This window comes from Chelonia mydas, chromosome 10 (genome assembly GCF_015237465.2).
Source record: "Chelonia mydas isolate rCheMyd1 chromosome 10, rCheMyd1.pri.v2, whole genome shotgun sequence".
In the NCBI taxonomy this organism is placed as follows: Eukaryota; Metazoa; Chordata; order Testudines; family Cheloniidae; genus Chelonia; species Chelonia mydas.
Window position 1 is genome coordinate 73,520,185 of NC_051250.2, and position 18,864 is coordinate 73,539,048.

At 41.0% G+C, this 18,864-nt stretch overlaps 1 protein-coding gene and 1 long non-coding RNA gene across 14 annotated transcripts in view; one reads left to right on the forward strand and one right to left on the reverse strand.

Annotated features, from left to right (window-relative positions):
* The window catches only part of LOC114019609, a 34,009-nt gene extending 24,434 nt beyond the window's left edge, over window positions 1–9,575 (reverse strand). For 7 of the 9 annotated variants that reach the window (XR_005227082.2, XR_006284122.1, XR_006284121.1 and 4 more), the window contains exons 1-2: window positions 9,394–9,575; window positions 6,184–8,468 (exon numbers count right to left, since the gene is read on the reverse strand). This is a non-coding gene — a long non-coding RNA (uncharacterized LOC114019609). Of the gene's footprint in view, window positions 1–3,247; window positions 5,045–6,183; window positions 8,469–9,393 lie in introns of those variants that run through there. The other 2 variants (XR_006284124.1, XR_006284125.1) reach the window with 2 other exon arrangements.
* NR2F2 (nuclear receptor subfamily 2 group F member 2) lies at window positions 4,827–16,907 on the forward strand. 5 transcript variants are annotated; one of them, XM_043523326.1, is made up of 4 exons: window positions 4,827–4,882; window positions 5,385–5,566; window positions 13,019–13,546; window positions 16,336–16,907. In XM_043523326.1, the coding sequence occupies exons 2-4, from the start codon at window positions 5,524–5,526 to the stop codon at window positions 16,608–16,610; spliced, it is 846 nt and encodes a 281-aa protein (XP_043379261.1). In that variant the 5' UTR covers window positions 4,827–4,882; window positions 5,385–5,523; the 3' UTR covers window positions 16,611–16,907. The 5 variants fall into 5 exon arrangements, with proteins under 5 accessions (XP_043379261.1, XP_043379260.1, XP_007060433.1 ...); XM_043523325.1 differs by lacking the exon at window positions 4,827–4,882 and adding an exon at window positions 4,998–5,104; XM_007060371.4 differs by lacking the exon at window positions 4,827–4,882 and having other exon boundaries at window positions 5,042–5,566.
* The last annotated feature ends 1,957 nt before the right edge of the window (window positions 16,908–18,864 follow it).

Sequence of the window (18,864 nt, forward strand, 5' to 3'; positions counted from 1 at the left end):
TGTTGCTAACTCCAGTGCTTGTTCCCGGTAGCAAAATTAGCACTTGGAGAAGTGAAAAGCCATTTTCCCATCAGTTCTGCTCTGAGACTCCTAGTTTAAGGTGCCTCCATCCTTCTCAGAAAATAGCATCATTCGAGCTGCTTCTAAAAACTTTCTCTCGGTCGTATTGACTTAGTTCTATTCAGTGACACCCTGTTTGGGTTTTTCCCCCAAAGAAAAGATATCCGCTGCAGCTAGTCCCTTTAATAGGGAGACAATAACACTTACTCTATGCAAAAATTCACCAGACTCTTTAAATAGTCTACCTTAGGGTTGATTGGCAGAGTCATTGTCGAGTTCTAGCTTTGTATACTTTGCTACTTGCCATGACTGTCTGAAGCAGAGTTGTACATAACCTACCACCACACATCAACTGATATCATTGTACCTGAGACAGAATTGAATAGTCCTTTAAAAACTGCTGGGATTGAAGACCCTGCTTTAGAATCCCCATCCGAATTAAAATACTCCTACGTGTAGAGCAGAGTTTAATCATGTTGTCTTTTTCAGAAGTGCCATTCGTGGTTACCTTAGAAATGCAGTAATCTCTAGATTACAGACTAGAGGAGCTGTTATTACAGTATAACGCGCTGTGGTTAAACACTAAAATCTATTTTATTCACCACGTTTATTTTAGGGGGTGGGAACAAAATCCCACCACTGAGATGAATTGACTGTAGCTGCTGTTATTAAAGACATTCCTGCCTGATGGAGATAGATAACTGAAGTCCCTTCAACATGATCTCAAAGTCTGACCATCATGTACTCCAGCCCTCTCCTTTTTATTCTCGCTGTTATGTCTTTTGTCACCATTTTCTCAGTGTTTCAGTCATTGCTTTACATGTGGGTGGGGCAAACTTTTATCTCCTTCTCCTAGTTGTATTTTCCTTATAGAATTCCTATTCGCCTCCTATTTGTCTATTTCATGTGTGCTCCTGATTCCTCTACTTAGCTGATGGGATCATTTTAGAAATGTGGGTCTTATTCTTCCTACCTTCTTCGGGCTGATTGGGTATTATTTTTCATTGGTTCTGCTACAATGGGTTCCTCCCTTTAATCTCCCGATATATTTTTCTTTTCTTTTCCCCATCCCGGTATAGTCAAATCCATGAAATTCACAGCCTCTCTCTACTGGGTCGCCTAATCACTTGATATCGATTTCCCTAACTCTTTTCATCCAGCTGAAGACACATCTTAAAACACTCCAAGCCAGAGTGTGCTCTTTGCTTTATACACACTAATAAAATGATTTACCCTTCTCTCTCTACTCTCCTCACAGGAGAAAATCGTTCAAGTCCCGGCTATTTGTGTGTGATCAGTAAATATTTAGTGTGGTGACATCTTTGGCTCCTCTCCTGATCAATACCCAGCCCAACAGGAGGTGGACTTTTGTCCGGGAGGAGACTTGCTGAGAGCTCCTTTAGATGAGTTCTTTGCCTCTCCTACAGTTATGTTATGATTTCTTCTTGAATGTACCCAGTAAAGAGAGAAATATAGGGTTTTAAATGGTCTGTTCTCAACCTGTTTACTTTGACATTAAACCACCTACGCATCACCATATCTCCCATCTCCCTGTAATGTTCTAAACTCTTTCCAACTGCAGCTGCAAAATGAATCTCGATCAAGCCACCAGACACACTCCATTTGCCATTCTGTACCCCCTCTTTTTTCTCTCTCCTCGCTTAACAATTCACTGTCGAGTGAGGGGGGGACGTGGGTGAGGGGTCTGTTTCCTCAGTCCCACTTGTGCAGGAATCAGGATCTCTCGCTGTAAGGGTTTCACTCCCTAGCAAAGTCATGCTCAGCGTCTTTCTTCGGAAGTGCCTGGGAATACAAGGTGCCTCAGGAACTTCACATCCATCCATACGCTTCTTCTCTTTGCAATCTGAGGCTATGTTCCCCCAACCCCCTTTAATAGGTTAAAATGAGTCAGGGCTGGGATATGGAAACTGCCTTTAAAACAATTAACAACAGACTAGATCTTAAATCCCATTTTCTATAGCTACCCACGTTAGAGAGCTTTCTCTAAGGTACTAAAATGGCCAGAAAGAGGAGTTCATGAGTGCTTCTTCTGATCTGTTATTTCATCCCAGGGAAAGCCCGTGCCTGGAATGTGAAATATTTTCTATTGTAAATGATTAAATCAGTATATAATATGTGTATGTGTTTATACTGGTGCAGAGATAGGTGTATGTGTATACACGTGTGTATAAAATATAATACATGAATACACAACCATATTTTAGATTTAGCATGTGTGTTTATATGATCCATATTTTATACACAGCTATATATTTCATTATATGTCTGTATTTAGTCATCTGTCTCTATATTAGCTGAATATTACTTGCATTTATATATATAATTGAAGTACATATATAATTTACAGCTATATAGCCATGTTATATATATAGCCGTAATTATGTATGTGTACTACAATGAAATATTCTACTATACAAACAACTACATCCACATGTTAACTTTGTTTATAAAGCACTTTAACTAATGGCTTTTAACTAATTTATCCAGTGCCTTATTCAGGTAAAGGAGACGACTGGGGGAGGAAGGAGGGGGATCCATATCAAAAGGTGTTACACCCTCTCTGCCGGAGGAACTTTGCACATCTTGTATAGAGCGATTATCTCCAGAATATATCTTTATACTAATGCATACTTAATTGGTCTGTCTTGACTGTCCATATAAAACAATTTAATTAGGGTGCTTTCTGCTTTGGAAAGAAGAAGAAAAAAATCTGCCCAGCATTTATTGTATTTAGCACCAATACAGGCAGAAAATGTTGCACAAGGTTTTGGTTGAAAGAGCACCTATGTGACCATTGAAGGGCGTTGATCCGAAAAGACAGAGAGGACAAGTAAAATCGATTTGAAGCGACCCTCTCTGTCCCTTTCACACCATTCAGACACTCCATTCCTTCTAAGACAAAGACCTAGCGCCTTGGGAATGCTTGCAAAAAAAAAAAAAAAAACTCCAATCCCACAGGCAAAGGGAGCACTTTGAGAAATTCCTTGATATTGCTGTTATTTTTTTTTTTTTAAATGATCCACCCCAAGATATTCTTACCCGGCGTCTAACATTTCTTCTGCAGGAATGCCCCTGGAATGGGTGGAGGTAATTATGGCTATTAGTATTGCAAGTCTAGTTTCAACCTTGGTCTTTCGCAGGCTTTTAGGGTTAAAATAGCCCTCACCTCTGACCCCTGAAGAGCAGAGTTGCGGCTGTCGCTACAACTTGGGCCAAAGTTTTCAAACGCTGAGCTGCACAGCAGAGGGAAAACGTCTCCCTGGAATTATTTTTTATTTTAGATTTAAAACATCTTTAGGCGGTTTAATTAAATCCCCTCCATGCAGCACCTTGGAGGGGGGGCGGGAGCGGGGGGGGAGAATCCTTAAAGGTATAGTCCACAATCTCTCTCTATCTCTCTTCCTTGTTTCCTTATGGGCAGTTTGTTTTCAAGCACGAAAATTGTTATCATAAAACTGAATTATTAGGTCATCCTTTCATCCTTGGATTGCAAGGATAAACCTGGGGGGAGGGTTAATTCTCCCGTCCTCTGCCCCCCTCCCTCCCAACCCTTGGGATTGATAGAAAATGAACATTTGGGAAAGATGGTGTATGGGGAGGGGGAGGCTGGGCTAAGGGAGGAAATTACTTTACTACGTATCATATGCTTGTCAGCACACCTTAAGAATTCTCACCCGTAAGGGGTTTATTTTGCAGAGTGGGGAGGACTGCATGGGGGTAAGGGAAGTCTGAATGTCCCTCTGGCAATAATAAAAATTCATTCAACAGGACTGTGTCTCCATCTCCCATGTACTGATCAGACTTCACAGGAGTGGAAACTTGTGTCCACAATAGTTAGGGTATTCATGAACAGTTAAAAAATTTACCATTCTGGGCAATATTGTGCGTTTATTCCTCCCCCCAGGCTGTGATGATAGTTGCCTTCATCGTTTTTTCATCCTTGTTTGAGGAGCTAAAACCCATTTGTAATTTTCATTAGCTCAGTAAACATGCAATTAACATTCAGAACTGTGGTGAACTTAATTCCTGTTTTAAGGCAAAGACAAGTAAGAGTGGAAGAAGGTTTGTTCCATTTGTCAAGTTTGACACACTTCTTACCATAACAGCTTCCTAAAATAAAAGATCCGTGTGTGTGTGTGTGTGTGTGTGTGTGTCCCATTCTTTTCTTAAAACAAAAAGGAAGAAGCAGGAATCCATTAAGTTTAAAACTGTACTAGACTGCCAAATGCAGCATAATGTATTCCAAATTGTCCCAAACTCTCCCTGCGCTAGCGTCTCGTTCATTAGGAAAGGAGGAAGGACTGTTTTTTTTTTTTTGGGGGGGGGGTAGAAAATGGGAGTAATCTCAGGTTTGCAACAGGATCCTCAATTTTTTTAAAAAAAATTAACAAAGTAAAACCCCAAAGCCGCGCTTTGCATTTCTAAAGTTGCCATGTTTGTGAAGGGCTGGGGAAATGTCTTTCTAGAGGTTTTAATGAGCAACAGCGGGTTTTATGGATGGACTTATTTATTTTAAAATGGGGAAAAAAGACATGTGGAGTAAGTCCTTCTAGCTGGGATTTCAGGGGCAGAGAGAGAGAGAGAGATTCCCCGGTTAGCTCCGATTCTTTTCCAGCTTGCTTTAGCATGTGCTTGCGTTCCCTACCGACCCTTCCCAGGACACTATCCCTTCACCACCCACCCACCCACCCCCCTAATTCCCTCTCTGTGCATGTGCTGATCGCTCGCCTGCAGCTGTTTGCGGTTTTTCTCTTGGCGGGTTTGAAATCGGGGGCATACATCCGACCACAACACTCACGAAGTTAGGAGATTTCACTCTTATTTATCTATATTGTTTCCGGCTGGACTGGGGGGGGGGGGCTGTGGGGTTGTTGTTGTCCCCCCCCCCCCCTTTGTTTTGGTTTGGTTTTTAAGTCTCGGGTCTTTTCAGCTCCAAACAAGGTGTAGCAAGACGCTCTTCCTTCTAAGGAATGAGATGAGAGACAAGGATCACTCAAAGACATCTCTCCTACCTTGGGTTTGGGTGGGTTTTTTTTTTTTTTTCTCTCTCTTAAAGGCGAGGCGCACATTCCTAACAGCTATGTACAAAGCTCTCCCTCAAACCCTGTCTGGGCAAAGTTAGAGTGAGTGTTCAGTTGTTGTTTTTCCCCCCCAAGGCTGAACGCTAATAACACACGGAAATCACTTCCCTTTAGGTTGGGGGAGATCTATTCCCTTCACCTTCCTTCTTTCTCCCCCCACCCCCCGAAGGCTGTAGCGTCCTTTTCTTTTATTTATTGATTTACTTTCTTTTTTTTTATCAGTTTGCACAATCGCTTAGATAAACACCCAGAAGGAGATTCTCGTTAATTACCCAACGCACCTCTTTTCAGGGGGGCAAACAGCGGTTTTTTGGGTTTGTTTGTTTCACCTGCCAAACTAAAGGAGAGGTAGAAAAAGAAGATGCAAGCGATTTGGGACCTTGAACAAGGCAAATATGGTTTTGGTATGTTTACTTATAGTTTCTTCTTCTTTCTCACTCTTTTTTTTAAAAAAATGTGTTGTGATCTTGTGTTTCTCTTAAGAAAACAATTGTTAGATAACTTGCGTATTAAACTAGCGTTTCTAAGGTTACGTGGGTTGCTCGAAAGGGTGGCGGGGGGGGGGGGGGGGAAGAGGGAAGAGACCCAGTGTCTGCAATTACAGCACCATCAGTTATCACGTCCTTTAGTAAAAATAAACAAAACGACCCCAAATCAGATTCAAAAGCTAATATACAAACGTGCATCAAAGTCATTTCAAACAAGAGTGAAGAACGAATAGCCCTTCTGAAAGGGTACTTGGTTATAGTAACTGACTAATTCTACTTTGTTATAGTAACTGACTATTAGGGATGGGGGGAACTAAGTCTCTAACTTCAGTGCTAGGGATTCTGCACGGACTTTTGTAATCGTGTGAAGCTGGCAGCGTTTTTTATTAATCCTTATTATTACTATTATTATTTATTATTATTTTGAGAAAGGTCGGTGTTGAATATGTTAGCGCTGAGAACCCGTCTCTCCCACCAGAAACAATTTCTGTTTTAAGCAAGTACAATGAGAAGAAGCAGGAATATATACTCACCATCGGAAGGTGCGGTTGGCAGCTGGTCTGCAGCTTTAAGGCAAATATTTATCCTTCTTTATGGCAAAAGGTGCAGATCTGACTTTAAGCAGCAAAACTGCTCTGTTCTGACAAAAGCGTGAGAGGCATGGCTTCTCATTTTAAAAAAAAAAAATCACAAACCAATCACCCCCCCCCCCCCGCTTAAAAATACCTATTCAACACAGGGCTTGGGAGAAACCCTGATGCAGAAATCTTACTGTCCGATCTAGGAGTGTCCAAGCCAATTAATTTTAAATCCTTAGGAATTAATCAGATTAAAATGCACAGAAGTTTCATTCTCGTATGCATACGTGAGCCAAAAGTCGTTTCCCTTTAAGAGATCCTTTTCTTTTAAAGTTGAATTTTAGGCAGATAAGAGACTTACACTAGGGGGCAGACAGATACTGTACTTGCTCCAATCTTAAGCAATTTTTTTCCCCTCTCTCACAGCATATGCTCTGATTTAGCACTGTAAATTTTTCAGAGGACCCAACTCTGACAGCCCCTGGTGATTTTCAAAGTACCACAAGCCAGTGGTTAAAAATTGCATTGACTTGGAAGTTCAGAGGCACACAATAGGAGCCACTTTCCCTATTCATGGAACTTCAGTGTGGTGGAAGAGAAAAACACACACATACTATATTCAGGGAGAAGAGGAATTCATTGCATTCTGTTAGACGTAACTGCTTTCCACTGAGTTCAGAGTGAAACTCGGTATTTGTTCGGTGCTGTATTCCTATTGCGATTTAATCTATAAAGAATTAGAGGACTATTAGGCAAGTTTCTGCCAGAAAAACAGATCTCCCCCTCTTTTCTAACGATTTACACGGAGGCTATCCCAAACTTTATTTTAGTAAACATAAATCTTTCCGCCCTCCGCTCATTAAAATAAATTTACATCTGCAGTAAAATGGCAGGAGGGATTTATTCTATTTTGTAAACAATAATAAATAATAGAATAATAATGATTAATAATACCATCCTACTTTCGAAATATAACTGTGCTATTATGACTTAGCTCTGATAAGGACATTTTAGAATCTTCCTCTATCAGCGATACACTCATTTTTCAAATATTATTCAGCAAAATTAGCTGCAGTTCATCATTATATTCATCTATTCCACATCAGCCTACATCGCAGGGGTGTTTTCAAATAAATAGCAAACTAGCTAATAAATAGTTGTATTCTTGTATCCCTCGAAGAGCAAATAGTTAATCGGGGGTATTCTTCATTATGGTGTGAGTAATCCGAATATACTGGAGCTTTTAAGCATACATAGGTAGATCACATATTCAAACTATTCATAATGTGGACGCTGTTAAAAAAAATAAACGCCCTTTCTGCACTTGTTAAGAAGATGTTAATGTTTTTAGATGATGAATTATCCCTGTGTACTTTATAAGGTTTGAGAGAGGAAACCTTTTCCAAGACATGCCACATAAACTACATTCAACAACTATGTTTTATATTCTCAACCAAAAGGTGTGACCCCTAATGTCTGCGTTATTTGGAAATCATAAGGCAGCTCTCCACATTTTAACTGTAAAAGGTCCCTTCCCCCAACCCCTTTCTTTCTGTCTCCCCCTCGATTACTATTTAAGTTAAGGGTTTATATTGCTACATCATGATCAATTGGAATTCTACAGCCTGCCTTTGAAATTGACCAGGCGCGCATCTTTGTTGGTGGAATCTTATTATATTCCAGGTTTATAAACAGGACAGTGTCAAGTCTAGGTGCTTTTTACAACTTTCCAATCATCTCAGCACCTGCGGCTTTAGAGACATATATTATTTCTGCGGCAGAAGGGGTGTGCATGTGGCAACATGAAAAAGTGTGTGTGGAGGGGGAAAGCTGCTGCAATTAATCCTGAATATAGTTTTGTATGCATCTGTGTCCCCATGTTTCTACTTAGTTTGACTGTATGTGTATAAGTCCCCATCTCACACATGCGTTTATATGTATGTGTATATTTGTATAGAAGCAACTGTCTCCCTGTCCATTTATCTATGTATTTTAAAATTGATTTCTATCTATCCATGCGTTTGTCTGTTCTGGTGCTTGCTGCAGATATTCAATAGGAAATTAACTAACTATCTCTGTTATGGTGCTTAGTACCCAGGTTCAATAGGATATAAACAATTGCCCCTATGTACTTAGATCGGTTACCTATTTAGAGTTGCTCCATATATAGTACAGAGGTTGTGCTACCGAGTCACAATGCCACCGAATCCCTGTGTGTTATCCGTGAATTTCTGCTTAGCCTAAAACAAAAAGAATAAAGTTGAATAGCTAGAAATGTATTGCGTTATGACCAAACCGCCTCGGTTTCTGATAAAAGAAAAGAAATTCATATTCTGGAAAGCAGCATTGAATTTTTCCAACATAATGAATGTAAGATATGCTGTTCTTGATTAAATCATTGCTATTTCTGTAAACACTGTGCAACTCAGAATAAATGTGTGGGTATGCGTTCACATATATAGATATTCAGACATGTGTGGTGTGTATTTGTATGCTAATTATTTCCAATGTATGTTTGGGTGTTTGAGGAAAAGAATGGTTCTCGAAATGCCAGAGCAGTCAAGAAACAATGAAGTCTATACTCAACTATTCTGTGATCAAGCACCATATTCACTGATGTCTCTGTCTATATACATTGATAGATGTATATCTAATATATATGTAGCATACATACAGACATTACACTAATGTGTATGGTATGAATACAGGTATCTCTACCTTTGCAAATAATCACTCACAATAGTTAGCTAGGGCTGCAGATACTGAAATTATAGTTTACAGCTAACTCCATTTTAGAGGGTTTTTTTAAAATGATGCTGAATAAGGGTCATGATCATGTCTTTTAACTGCAGCATCCGAGTGACACAGTTATCTTTTTGTCAGCATCCTCTCCGCGGATTGAGCAATTAAAAAGTTAAATCTACATACCTGTGAAACTTTAACCCTAAAAGGGAGAAGGTAGTCACTGAAGAATATCAATTCTGAAAGCCCTCCTTCCCTAATTTTTGATTTATAAGAATCGCATCCGATCACCTTATTTAGCACAGTAGCTGTTATTTTTACCCTCCCCCCCCCCTTGGGAAAAAAAATCCATCAGGAATTTATTTTTATGACATTATCACCACAATGGGGAACAGGAAAATGTAATTTAACTCTCTTGCTTACAGGTGATGATATGATCAGATTTTTTTTCCTCGTGCCTGATCAAAGAGTTAATAAAGTCTGAGCGCTACAAAGACTATTTCAGTCTCACTTTGCCATGGATATTTATCTGGGTCTCCAGCCTTATTTCCCTCCCCTCCCCCATTCTTATGAAAGATCCTGCAACTAAGACAAAGTGAAAGTGCAAAGATATAATAATAATCATATTTTTTTAAAAAATCACCCCCCTCCCCCCCCCCCCCCCCCCGGCCTCCGTTGTAAGCTGTCCGCGAAGCGTTCTCCCTTTAGGACCGGGCAGCGCGCTTTGGCAGCCATGCCAGCCAGCGCAAGGCAGAGCGGCCCAATGAGAGGCGAGGGGAGGTCCGGGCGCTTTTGACCAGTCAAACACCGTCTGCTGCCTTATAAGGCGAGCGGTCGCCATGGTAACGTGTGCTAAGTTGCAGCAGTCGTGTCAAAGTTCACTATATAGAGAGCTCGGCGAGCTGATCGCAGAGAAAGCACTCACCACTCTGCCAGCCCCGCTCCTATACACCGCAGTCACTCCCTAGCCCCCCTTCTTAGCATATTTGATCACTTTGATTCTCAGTTCTTTTGCTTTTGCTTTTTTTTTTTTTTGGGTTTTTTTTTTTTTTTTTTTTTGGTGGGGGGGGGGTGATTGTCCCTCCTGTGCCTCTTCTCGTCTTGCCTTTTTTTTTTTTTTTTTTTTTTTGCATGAAGAACGATGCAGTTTTCTAGGTTGTGATCCGTCTTTTCCCTCCTCCTCTTCCTCCTCCTCCTTGCTCTCCTCTTTTATCATTATCACTGGCTGGGCTCTAAGCTGGAGAGTTGACTCTTTCCCTTCACCTCCCCCTTCCCCCTCCCCCCCCCCCTCCCCTCCACCCCATGTGTTGTGTGAACCAACTGCGCTAAGAGCCCCACTTGCAAAGAAGGAGACGCGGCACAAGGCAGCGAGCAGCGGCAGCGGCAGCAGCGGCAGCAGGAGGAGGAGAAGCGGCAGCAAAATAAAGAAAAGAAAAGAAAAGAGAGAAAGAGAGAGCAGGAGAAAGAAGCAGCGGAAAGAAAGGGGCGGGGGGGGGGAAGCCAAGCTGATCTCGGTTGATGTTTCCACAACCTGGACTTCAAAAAACTACAGCGAAGCCCTCCGCTTTCTGCGCCCAGAAAAGTCTTTTCAGTTGTGCAATTTTTTTTCCCCCCTTCGCAGCCTGTGTGTCATCTGTAACCTTTTCTCCATTCTTATTTTGATGGCTTTCCTGAATGGCTAACTGTGAGCTTCCCTGGACCTGGCCCCCCGACACTCGCCTCTCCTCCTTCAACTCCTCTGCAGCAGATCAGCTCTAAGAGAGGGAGAGAGGGAGATCTTTGAAGAGATTTTTTTTCCTCTCTCTCTCTCTCTCTCCCCTACCCCTACCACCCCCTTACTTTTCTGTCTTTACGCCAGACAATCGACTCGCAATCTGCCCCCCCCCAACACCCCTCGTTCTCCGCCTTCGCTGGCATTTTTTTCTGTCCCCCCCATCCCCCCTTTTCTCCTTTTTTTTAAGGGAAAAAAAAGAGAGAGAGAGAGAGAGAGAGAAACTGCTGCAAAGCTGATCTGAAAACCAAGCAAACAAACTTTAAAAATAAAGGGGGGACAGGCAGTTTGGAAACGGTGTCCAATAGATATGGCAATGGTAGTTGGTGCGTGGCGAGACCCCCAGGACGATGTACCCGGAGCTCAGGGAACTCAGCCTGCTCAAGCCCCACCGGTGCAAGGACCACCCGCTGGGGCCCCTCACACACCACAAACCCCGGGACAAGGAGGGCCCCCCAGCACTCCAGCCCAGACCAACCAGCCAAGCCAGCAGAGCCAAGGAGGAGACAAGCAGCAGCAACAACAGCACATTGAGTGTGTGGTTTGTGGGGACAAGTCTAGTGGCAAACATTATGGCCAATTTACCTGCGAGGGTTGCAAGAGTTTCTTCAAGCGGAGTGTCAGGAGGAACCTGAGCTATACTTGCCGTGCCAACAGGAACTGTCCCATTGACCAGCACCACCGCAATCAGTGTCAGTACTGCCGGCTCAAAAAATGCCTCAAAGTTGGCATGAGACGGGAAGGTATTGGGATTTCATTTGTTTTCCAATTTTCAGTCACTGCATTTTGCTTTTCTGTTATTCTCCCCCCACCCCTTCAAACAAATCAGTTTCTTTTTAAGAAAGAAAAAAAAAAGCCAAATCAACAATAAACAGCGAGTGAGAGAAACTTTCCCTTAATTCAGAAAGAGGTGTGGGGGGCGGGGGGTCTTGCCTGCTATTCTCCGGCCCTCCTCATTGATGTGTGTGATTTGGCTGATGGAGGTTCATTGGAAGTGGATAGTTTAGGTTCAGCTGTTTAAGGAGGGAGATGGATAGTCTGAGGCGTGGTTACTTTTTTAATGTTTCCTCCTGCATGTTCAGCATTACACCCCCCCTCCCCAATTCGTGTGTGTATGAATTTATAGATAGAGAGATGAATACCTACCCCCATCACCCATCCTTACACAGGAGGTTCGAATTACTGTAGCTCGCATCCCTGCAGGGCTCTTCTGCATTCCACTATGGATTCGCAGTCTGCTTTTTAAAAATAAACCCGTCTTATTATTATTATTATTATTTTATTTTATTATTATTTTCTTCCCCACCCACCCCCAGGAGAGACAGCGAGAATGTGGTAAAAGGGACGGGAGAGGGAGGAAAGAGATAAGTAGCTGAGGGGTTCCTGATCCGTGCAAATCGAGTCTTTGTGATATAAAATTAGACGAGAAATATGAGCCTCCAGTCTTGCAATGGCGTGTTCTGTGTCTGGACGCTGCTATGTAGGTTAAGGGTTAGGGGGCTCTGGACTGCCTGGCTTGTCTTTTGTGTGTCTACAGGAGTAACTAACCTTGGCATATGCTAAATAACAAATCTAAGCCACGCACATTTCAGCCACTCTCCCTTCCTTCTGCATCTCTGGCTATTATTCCCTTTCCCTCTCGCTGTCACCATGTAAATTTATTAACAAAATGAAAGGCCCACTTTCCATGAGCAGCTGATAAAGGTGCTTTTCAGTAATAACCCTCGCCCGTCGCCTGGCTGTAGCTACCCGTCTATGTGTTGCAGGGGAATTTTACCTTTTTAAAGGATTGTAGAATAGTCAATAAATGCTGTCTGGGGCGAGCACTTTGTATTTCGAAAGGTGCCTGCGCCCTCCCCACGCTGCAGCCCTAAATCAATAAGCAATATCAGCTGTAATGAAGAGGAAACCCCCCCCCCCACCACCACACACACACACACACACACAGACGTTCGGTACATATGAGGGGGTGGGGGGGTGAATTCTTGTGTGTTTAGGAACTGAGGATCCGTAGTGTCCTTAAAGCAGTTCAGAGCAGCAGCCTTGAGGCATGTACCCAGCGTTGCTTAGCTTTTATTGCTGCTTTTACTTTAATCAGGAACTGCAGAGCCCTGAACCAGACGCAGGCTGAACTCTGTCTGGAAAATGCATGTCGTCCCCCCCTCCCCACCCCGAAGCTGCCTTTACCCAGGGTCACACACAAAGTAGAACTTGGTTGGAAAAGGATCGTAGCAATTCAGATATTAATTGCTGTAGTTTCTTCTTTATTTACTGCAGCCGTCCAGAGGGGCAGAATGCCACCCACACAGCCAACTCATGGTCAGTTCGCCTTGACAAATGGGGACCCTCTCAACTGCCATTCCTACCTATCCGGATATATCTCCCTTCTCCTGCGAGCAGAACCTTACCCAACCTCCCGCTTTGGCAGTCAATGCATGCAACCCAACAACATCATGGGCATCGAGAACATTTGTGAACTGGCAGCCAGGATGCTCTTCAGTGCGGTGGAGTGGGCCAGGAATATCCCCTTCTTCCCAGACCTCCAGATCACAGACCAGGTGGCCCTCCTCAGGCTGACCTGGAGCGAGTTATTTGTCCTCAATGCCGCCCAGTGCTCCATGCCCCTCCACGTAGCTCCTCTCCTGGCCGCTGCTGGCCTCCACGCTTCGCCGATGTCTGCTGACCGAGTGGTCGCCTTTATGGACCACATACGAATCTTCCAAGAGCAAGTAGAAAAACTGAAAGCATTGCATGTCGACTCTGCAGAATATAGCTGTTTAAAGGCCATAGTCCTCTTCACCTCAGGTAGGCAGCATTTATTTGCACTCTTCCCACCCCCAGCCTCCCCCTATGAAATCGGTTCACTCTGGCAAAGTGTAAGAGGCTGGAAACTCCACCAGAATCATTGCTACATGTGTCCTTTTAGAAAAATGGTATGTGTTTCTGGAAGGAAGGCCTGGCCTATAAGCACCCTTAGAGGGAGCCTTCAAATAGTTTTAACAATGATGGGGGGCGGGGGGGGGGGGACTTTTAAGCACCAATAAGGCATGTGAGCCTCTGCCTTCCCCAGTGAAAAGAATATTTGATTTAACAGTATAGCTCTGGCATTTAACGACACCAATCCGAACAGCAGCAAAAGCTGTCTGATGTTGTTAAAAGCAAGTCTTCCCATCCCTGAAAAAAAAGGATCATTTTATGGGCAACCACAAAACAACAACAACAAAAGCAGCCCTGCGATTTAAAAAGTGAATTTAAAAAAAAAGTTAAGCGGTGAAAAGCTGAATTTAAAATACATTCGCTTCCATCCCATGAAATAAAATAAATCAAATTTCCCAAAGAGCTGTCTCTGCGTGAAATAGAATGTGGCAACGAGCAGTGCTGTGTCGTTTAATGGAAGGGGGGAAGTTTGTAGTTACACACAGCAGGAGTGGTATGGTCCAAAGTAAGTAGCGGTTTGTAAAAGATAATTCTCCAGTACATACGTCGTAATAATATGAAAAGTAACAGGAAAGGATCTTAGCTGGGAAATACAAATTTAATTCTATGGTTACACAGCTATGCTTCTCTCTGGAAGGAAATAATCAAAGCAGTAAGGTGTTTCTTAGATAATTAAAAGTGGAAAATACTTGCCAACTTTTCCTGCATATAAATAGTATATGAGTTATAAAACAATCATTGAATGCATTGTGAAATCTAATTAACTTGCACCGTAGTTTAACCTGTGTGAGTAATAGACTTGATTTTAACTCTGGAGGCTATAGAGAGAGAGAGAGAGATGTATGTATATGTATATATATTTAAATACATGCTTTCTAATTTGGGCACTACATTAGTCGAGGCTGCTAACTTTAAGGCGCAGCCGGTGACCCACTGTCTTGGACCTCTAGAAGTTTTGGATTAAGGTGGTTTTGTTTTCTTAAATGATTTCTTTTGTAACTAATTTGAAAGCTTGGGAAAGTGGCCACGTGATAAACATATGAATGGAAGCAGGACTTGTAAAATAATTACTCATCCAAGTTTTTTAAAGCCTGATATCAGGAAACAGAAGAAAAAAAATGTCGTTTCTGTGGAGTGGGGGGAGGAGGACTCACAATCCATTCCTTGTTGTGTTAAAGGGGGTCTGGGGAACCAAGTCATTTTCTGGACTTTGTCCAGGTTCTGGGTCGTGACCTAAACTTCCTTTTATATATTATTGCTTTGCAAGTAAAACTTTTTTAAAAAAAAGAAATTACTTGTGCTAAAGTCCTAAGGTGATCAATTAGCAGGGAGCATCTAGCCGTAGGAAAAGCAGAATGTACCGTTTGTTTGTGGGATGGTTATTTTATTTTCCTGTCATTTTTCAAGGATGCATTTTATTCCTCGCTCAAATTTTCAGCTCGGATTTCCCCCACCCCCCGCACACACACTCCCCAAAACAACCCTGATGAGTTTATTTCAGATGCTGGATTTCTAAAGAGCACTTTTTTAGCCTTTCAAGAAAACAATCGTCCGACACTGTCGTAACTGTTAAATTTATTACTATTTGCAAAACGTGAGGCCTGGCATGCAAATTGCCTCCCAACTAGATAAAGGTTTCTGTTATCTGATTTTGTGGAAATACACACATGCAAATATAGGGTTATGCATGCAGCTTCTCAGATGCCCCAATAACGCTCAATGATGTAAAACAGACACTCACATAGATGTATATGATGTTTGCGTTTTTATTTGTTCCCCCCCTTTTTTTTTCTTTATTGAAAATCTGGGTCCTAATGACTCGCAGAATATGCATGTGTTAGCCCTATGCCTAAGAAGCCACAGAGAGGTCAGGTCACACCCTGTGCTCTTTCAGAACAGACGTCTCTGATTTAAAGGGAACTGATTGTATTTTAGCGTATCAGAAAAATGTCCAGACCATATCAGTGAGTTTTCGTCTTGTAGAGGATTTGGGTGTAAAAGAAAAGAAAAAGAAAAAGTGAGAAAAAGAAAAAGAAAGTGGGGAGGACAGCTCAAACGAACAGAGAGATCACAGTTTGCATGGCTGCCTCTGAATAGGCTAAACTGACAAGATCAGTTTTAAAGGGCCACTTAAATCAGTTTCAAAGACTGAAGAAAAACGCGTTGTCTTCTTTGGGGGAGAATCTGTTGCTGGATCCGGGGCGCCATTATGCTTTGCTGGGCCAGTTTTTATTATTAATTATTATTGCTAATAATTATCATTCCTTCTAGCCATATGATGAGACTCTTCCCAATTATTTTCCGAGTGGGAAAGAAATAGTGGCTTATCCCCCGCACGCTTTTCAACCTTTGCAACTTAATAATAAATAATAATAAAAAAATGACACTTTCCCAGCATCTCAGTATCAACACCTAGGTCAGTAGTGCAATCAAACCCTCAGATCTTGAAGCTGTGTTTAATTCTAGAGCAGACCCCTCCGGAGGGTGGAATATATATATTCACCTTTTGCTAAAAACGTGCTTAGCTCTGAGGGCGACATGATCAACCACTATCTACGCCTAATTTTACCAGGTTTTTTTTTTTAAAAAAAACAATCTTCTTTAAACTGATTGTTTTCTTTTTTTTCTTTTTTTCTTTTTTTTAACCTTTCTTCCAGATGCCTGTGGTCTCTCTGATGTAGCCCATGTTGAAAGTTTACAGGAGAAGTCACAGTGTGCTTTGGAAGAATACGTTAGGAGCCAGTATCCCAACCAACCAACGCGATTCGGGAAGTTACTACTACGTCTTCCCTCCCTGCGCACTGTCTCATCTTCTGTCATAGAGCAATTGTTTTTCGTCCGTTTGGTAGGTAAAACCCCAATAGAAACCCTAATCAGGGATATGTTACTGTCTGGCAGCAGTTTTAACTGGCCTTATATGTCCATTCAATAAAATATTGGAGAAAAAAATTAAAATATATATATATTGAGAAGGGAGATGAAAGAGAGGGAAAGGAAAGCAAATGACATTTGGGTTCTGGTGGTTGCTTATATTTCCTTCTGCTAAGGATGTTACAAGTTTGCTAAAAGAAGACAGGGGAAAAATAATGGACTGTGAATTTAAAAAAAAAAAAGACTCTCAAATGAACTTTTACAGAATGCATTAAAAACTCCCGTGTCATTAAGAGAAAAAAACTTGCTACTTGTCATTTCTTTTGTTTAAAAAATAAAGGGGAAAGAAAAGTAAAAGAAAAAAAGAAAGAAGGAAGGAAATACATTAGGGTGGGTTTTTCTTTTTTCTTTTCTTTTTCTTTTCTTTTGTGGGGTAAACTTTTTAAAGAAAAATATCTCTCTGAAAGTGCTTTTAAAGGAAATTTGGAGAAAATTAGCAATGGAAAAAAGTAAGTCTTTTTTTTTCCAAATTATTAATTGTCCTATGTGTCTATGTACCTATAGTTGTTCTTTTTTGTATTTTTCTGGTTTCAAACCAGGTTATTCTGTGGTTCTATAATAATTTTTGATATAATCTTGGCTTCTTTAAAAAAAAAGTGTATCCTTAAAATATATGTTCTGAAAGAATTAAAACTGAGTCCATGAAAGTATCATAGGAAGAAAGGAAAAGAAAAGGAAAAAACCCCTCAACAACACAATGATGGAAGCGCACTTAGAGGTGGTGACCCAAAATTTAGCTTGAAGCTGAGAGAGAGAGCTATAATTATATAGGCCCGAATGAACCACATGTCACTTAACTACCCCAAAAAACTAGGTTTTTGATATTTTCAGACAGAAAATGAACTGTGGGGATTTATTGTAGGTAGAATGAATTGTGTCCAAGACACATTATGGTTTTGATTAAAAAAACAAAAACTAAAAACTAAAAACAAAAAAAAAAAAACAAAAAAAAACAAAGTGAACTTTTGTAATTTGGATTGGGTTCCACATAGTTCTTCATGAATTGTTATTAAACTCCTCTATCTGTTTGTATATTTGCAAGCCCTTTGTATTATAATAATTGTTGATATTTTCCCTTTTTAAAAAAATATCATTGAAATCAGCATGACAAAATAACACTGTTGGCACTTATAGATAACGTGATTGATTCAGTATCTTAGAGTTTACAGTTTTGTGTTTAAAAAAACTGAAGGTTTTTTTTTTAAGTGCAACATTTCTGTATACTGTAAAAGTTATAATAACTGAACTGTTTGGTCGAGTCTTTGTGTGTTATATTCCAAGGAAAATTGAAAGTATTCAGAAATTAAAATATTATTTGATATCTGAAACTTGTTTGGCTGTCATAAATGTCTTTCAGAAACCACATTACTTCTCTATAGTTTGTAGTCATATAAATCCATAGGCAATTGATTTGTTTACTTGTCACAATAAGTTTGTAGCAGACTTATAGTAGTGTATTTACCTGTTTAATTCGGGAGTGGGGTTGGGGGACTTAAATTCATGGTTTATCTTTGGTTTAGGAAGTACTATATTGAAATGGTAAACCATTGCCCCCCATTCATCTAATCCTCCTGTTAATTAAAAATGGATTTTCTAGAGAAGGCCCTTATTTTTGTCACACTTAAGTGCCTGCATAGGAAAGGTATTGTTGTGAAAAAGTATTAGAATTCTGAAGATCAGTATCTATTTTATGATCAGAATGGGAGGAAAAATCTTTTGTAAATTTCTGACATACACGCACAAGATCACTGGAGCAAGGTAATAGCAGTATTGTAAATACAGGTCAGTTGTTTGCAATGAGTTTTCTTTAAGCATGTGTGATTTTTTATAATACTCTGTAACTGCCATCTATCGTTGTCATTGAGAGGTCTTCAAATGGAGTGACTTAGCTTGTAGGACTGAGGAGACTGTTTTTAATGTGTATATATAATAGCAAGTGGGTTTAAAAAAAATTGGTCAGTGAAAGCATGGCCAGAGGTCCGCAACATATTTTACATTTGGGATATGTGAATGTATATGTACCTCTGCTTACACACATACATCTGCAGGGCCCTATATTGCAATCCTCCCGCAGGCAAAGGTCCCATTCAGGTCAGTGGGAATTTTGTCTGCGTAAGTGCTGCAGGATCGGATACACAATTTGTGTATTTAATACTTACTATCCCTTGTCATCGCAAATAAAATTTGAAGGAAGGAAAGACACGAAGCAGGGTGATCTGATTTTGAAAGCGGTTGCTTTCTTTTTCTGTGCATGT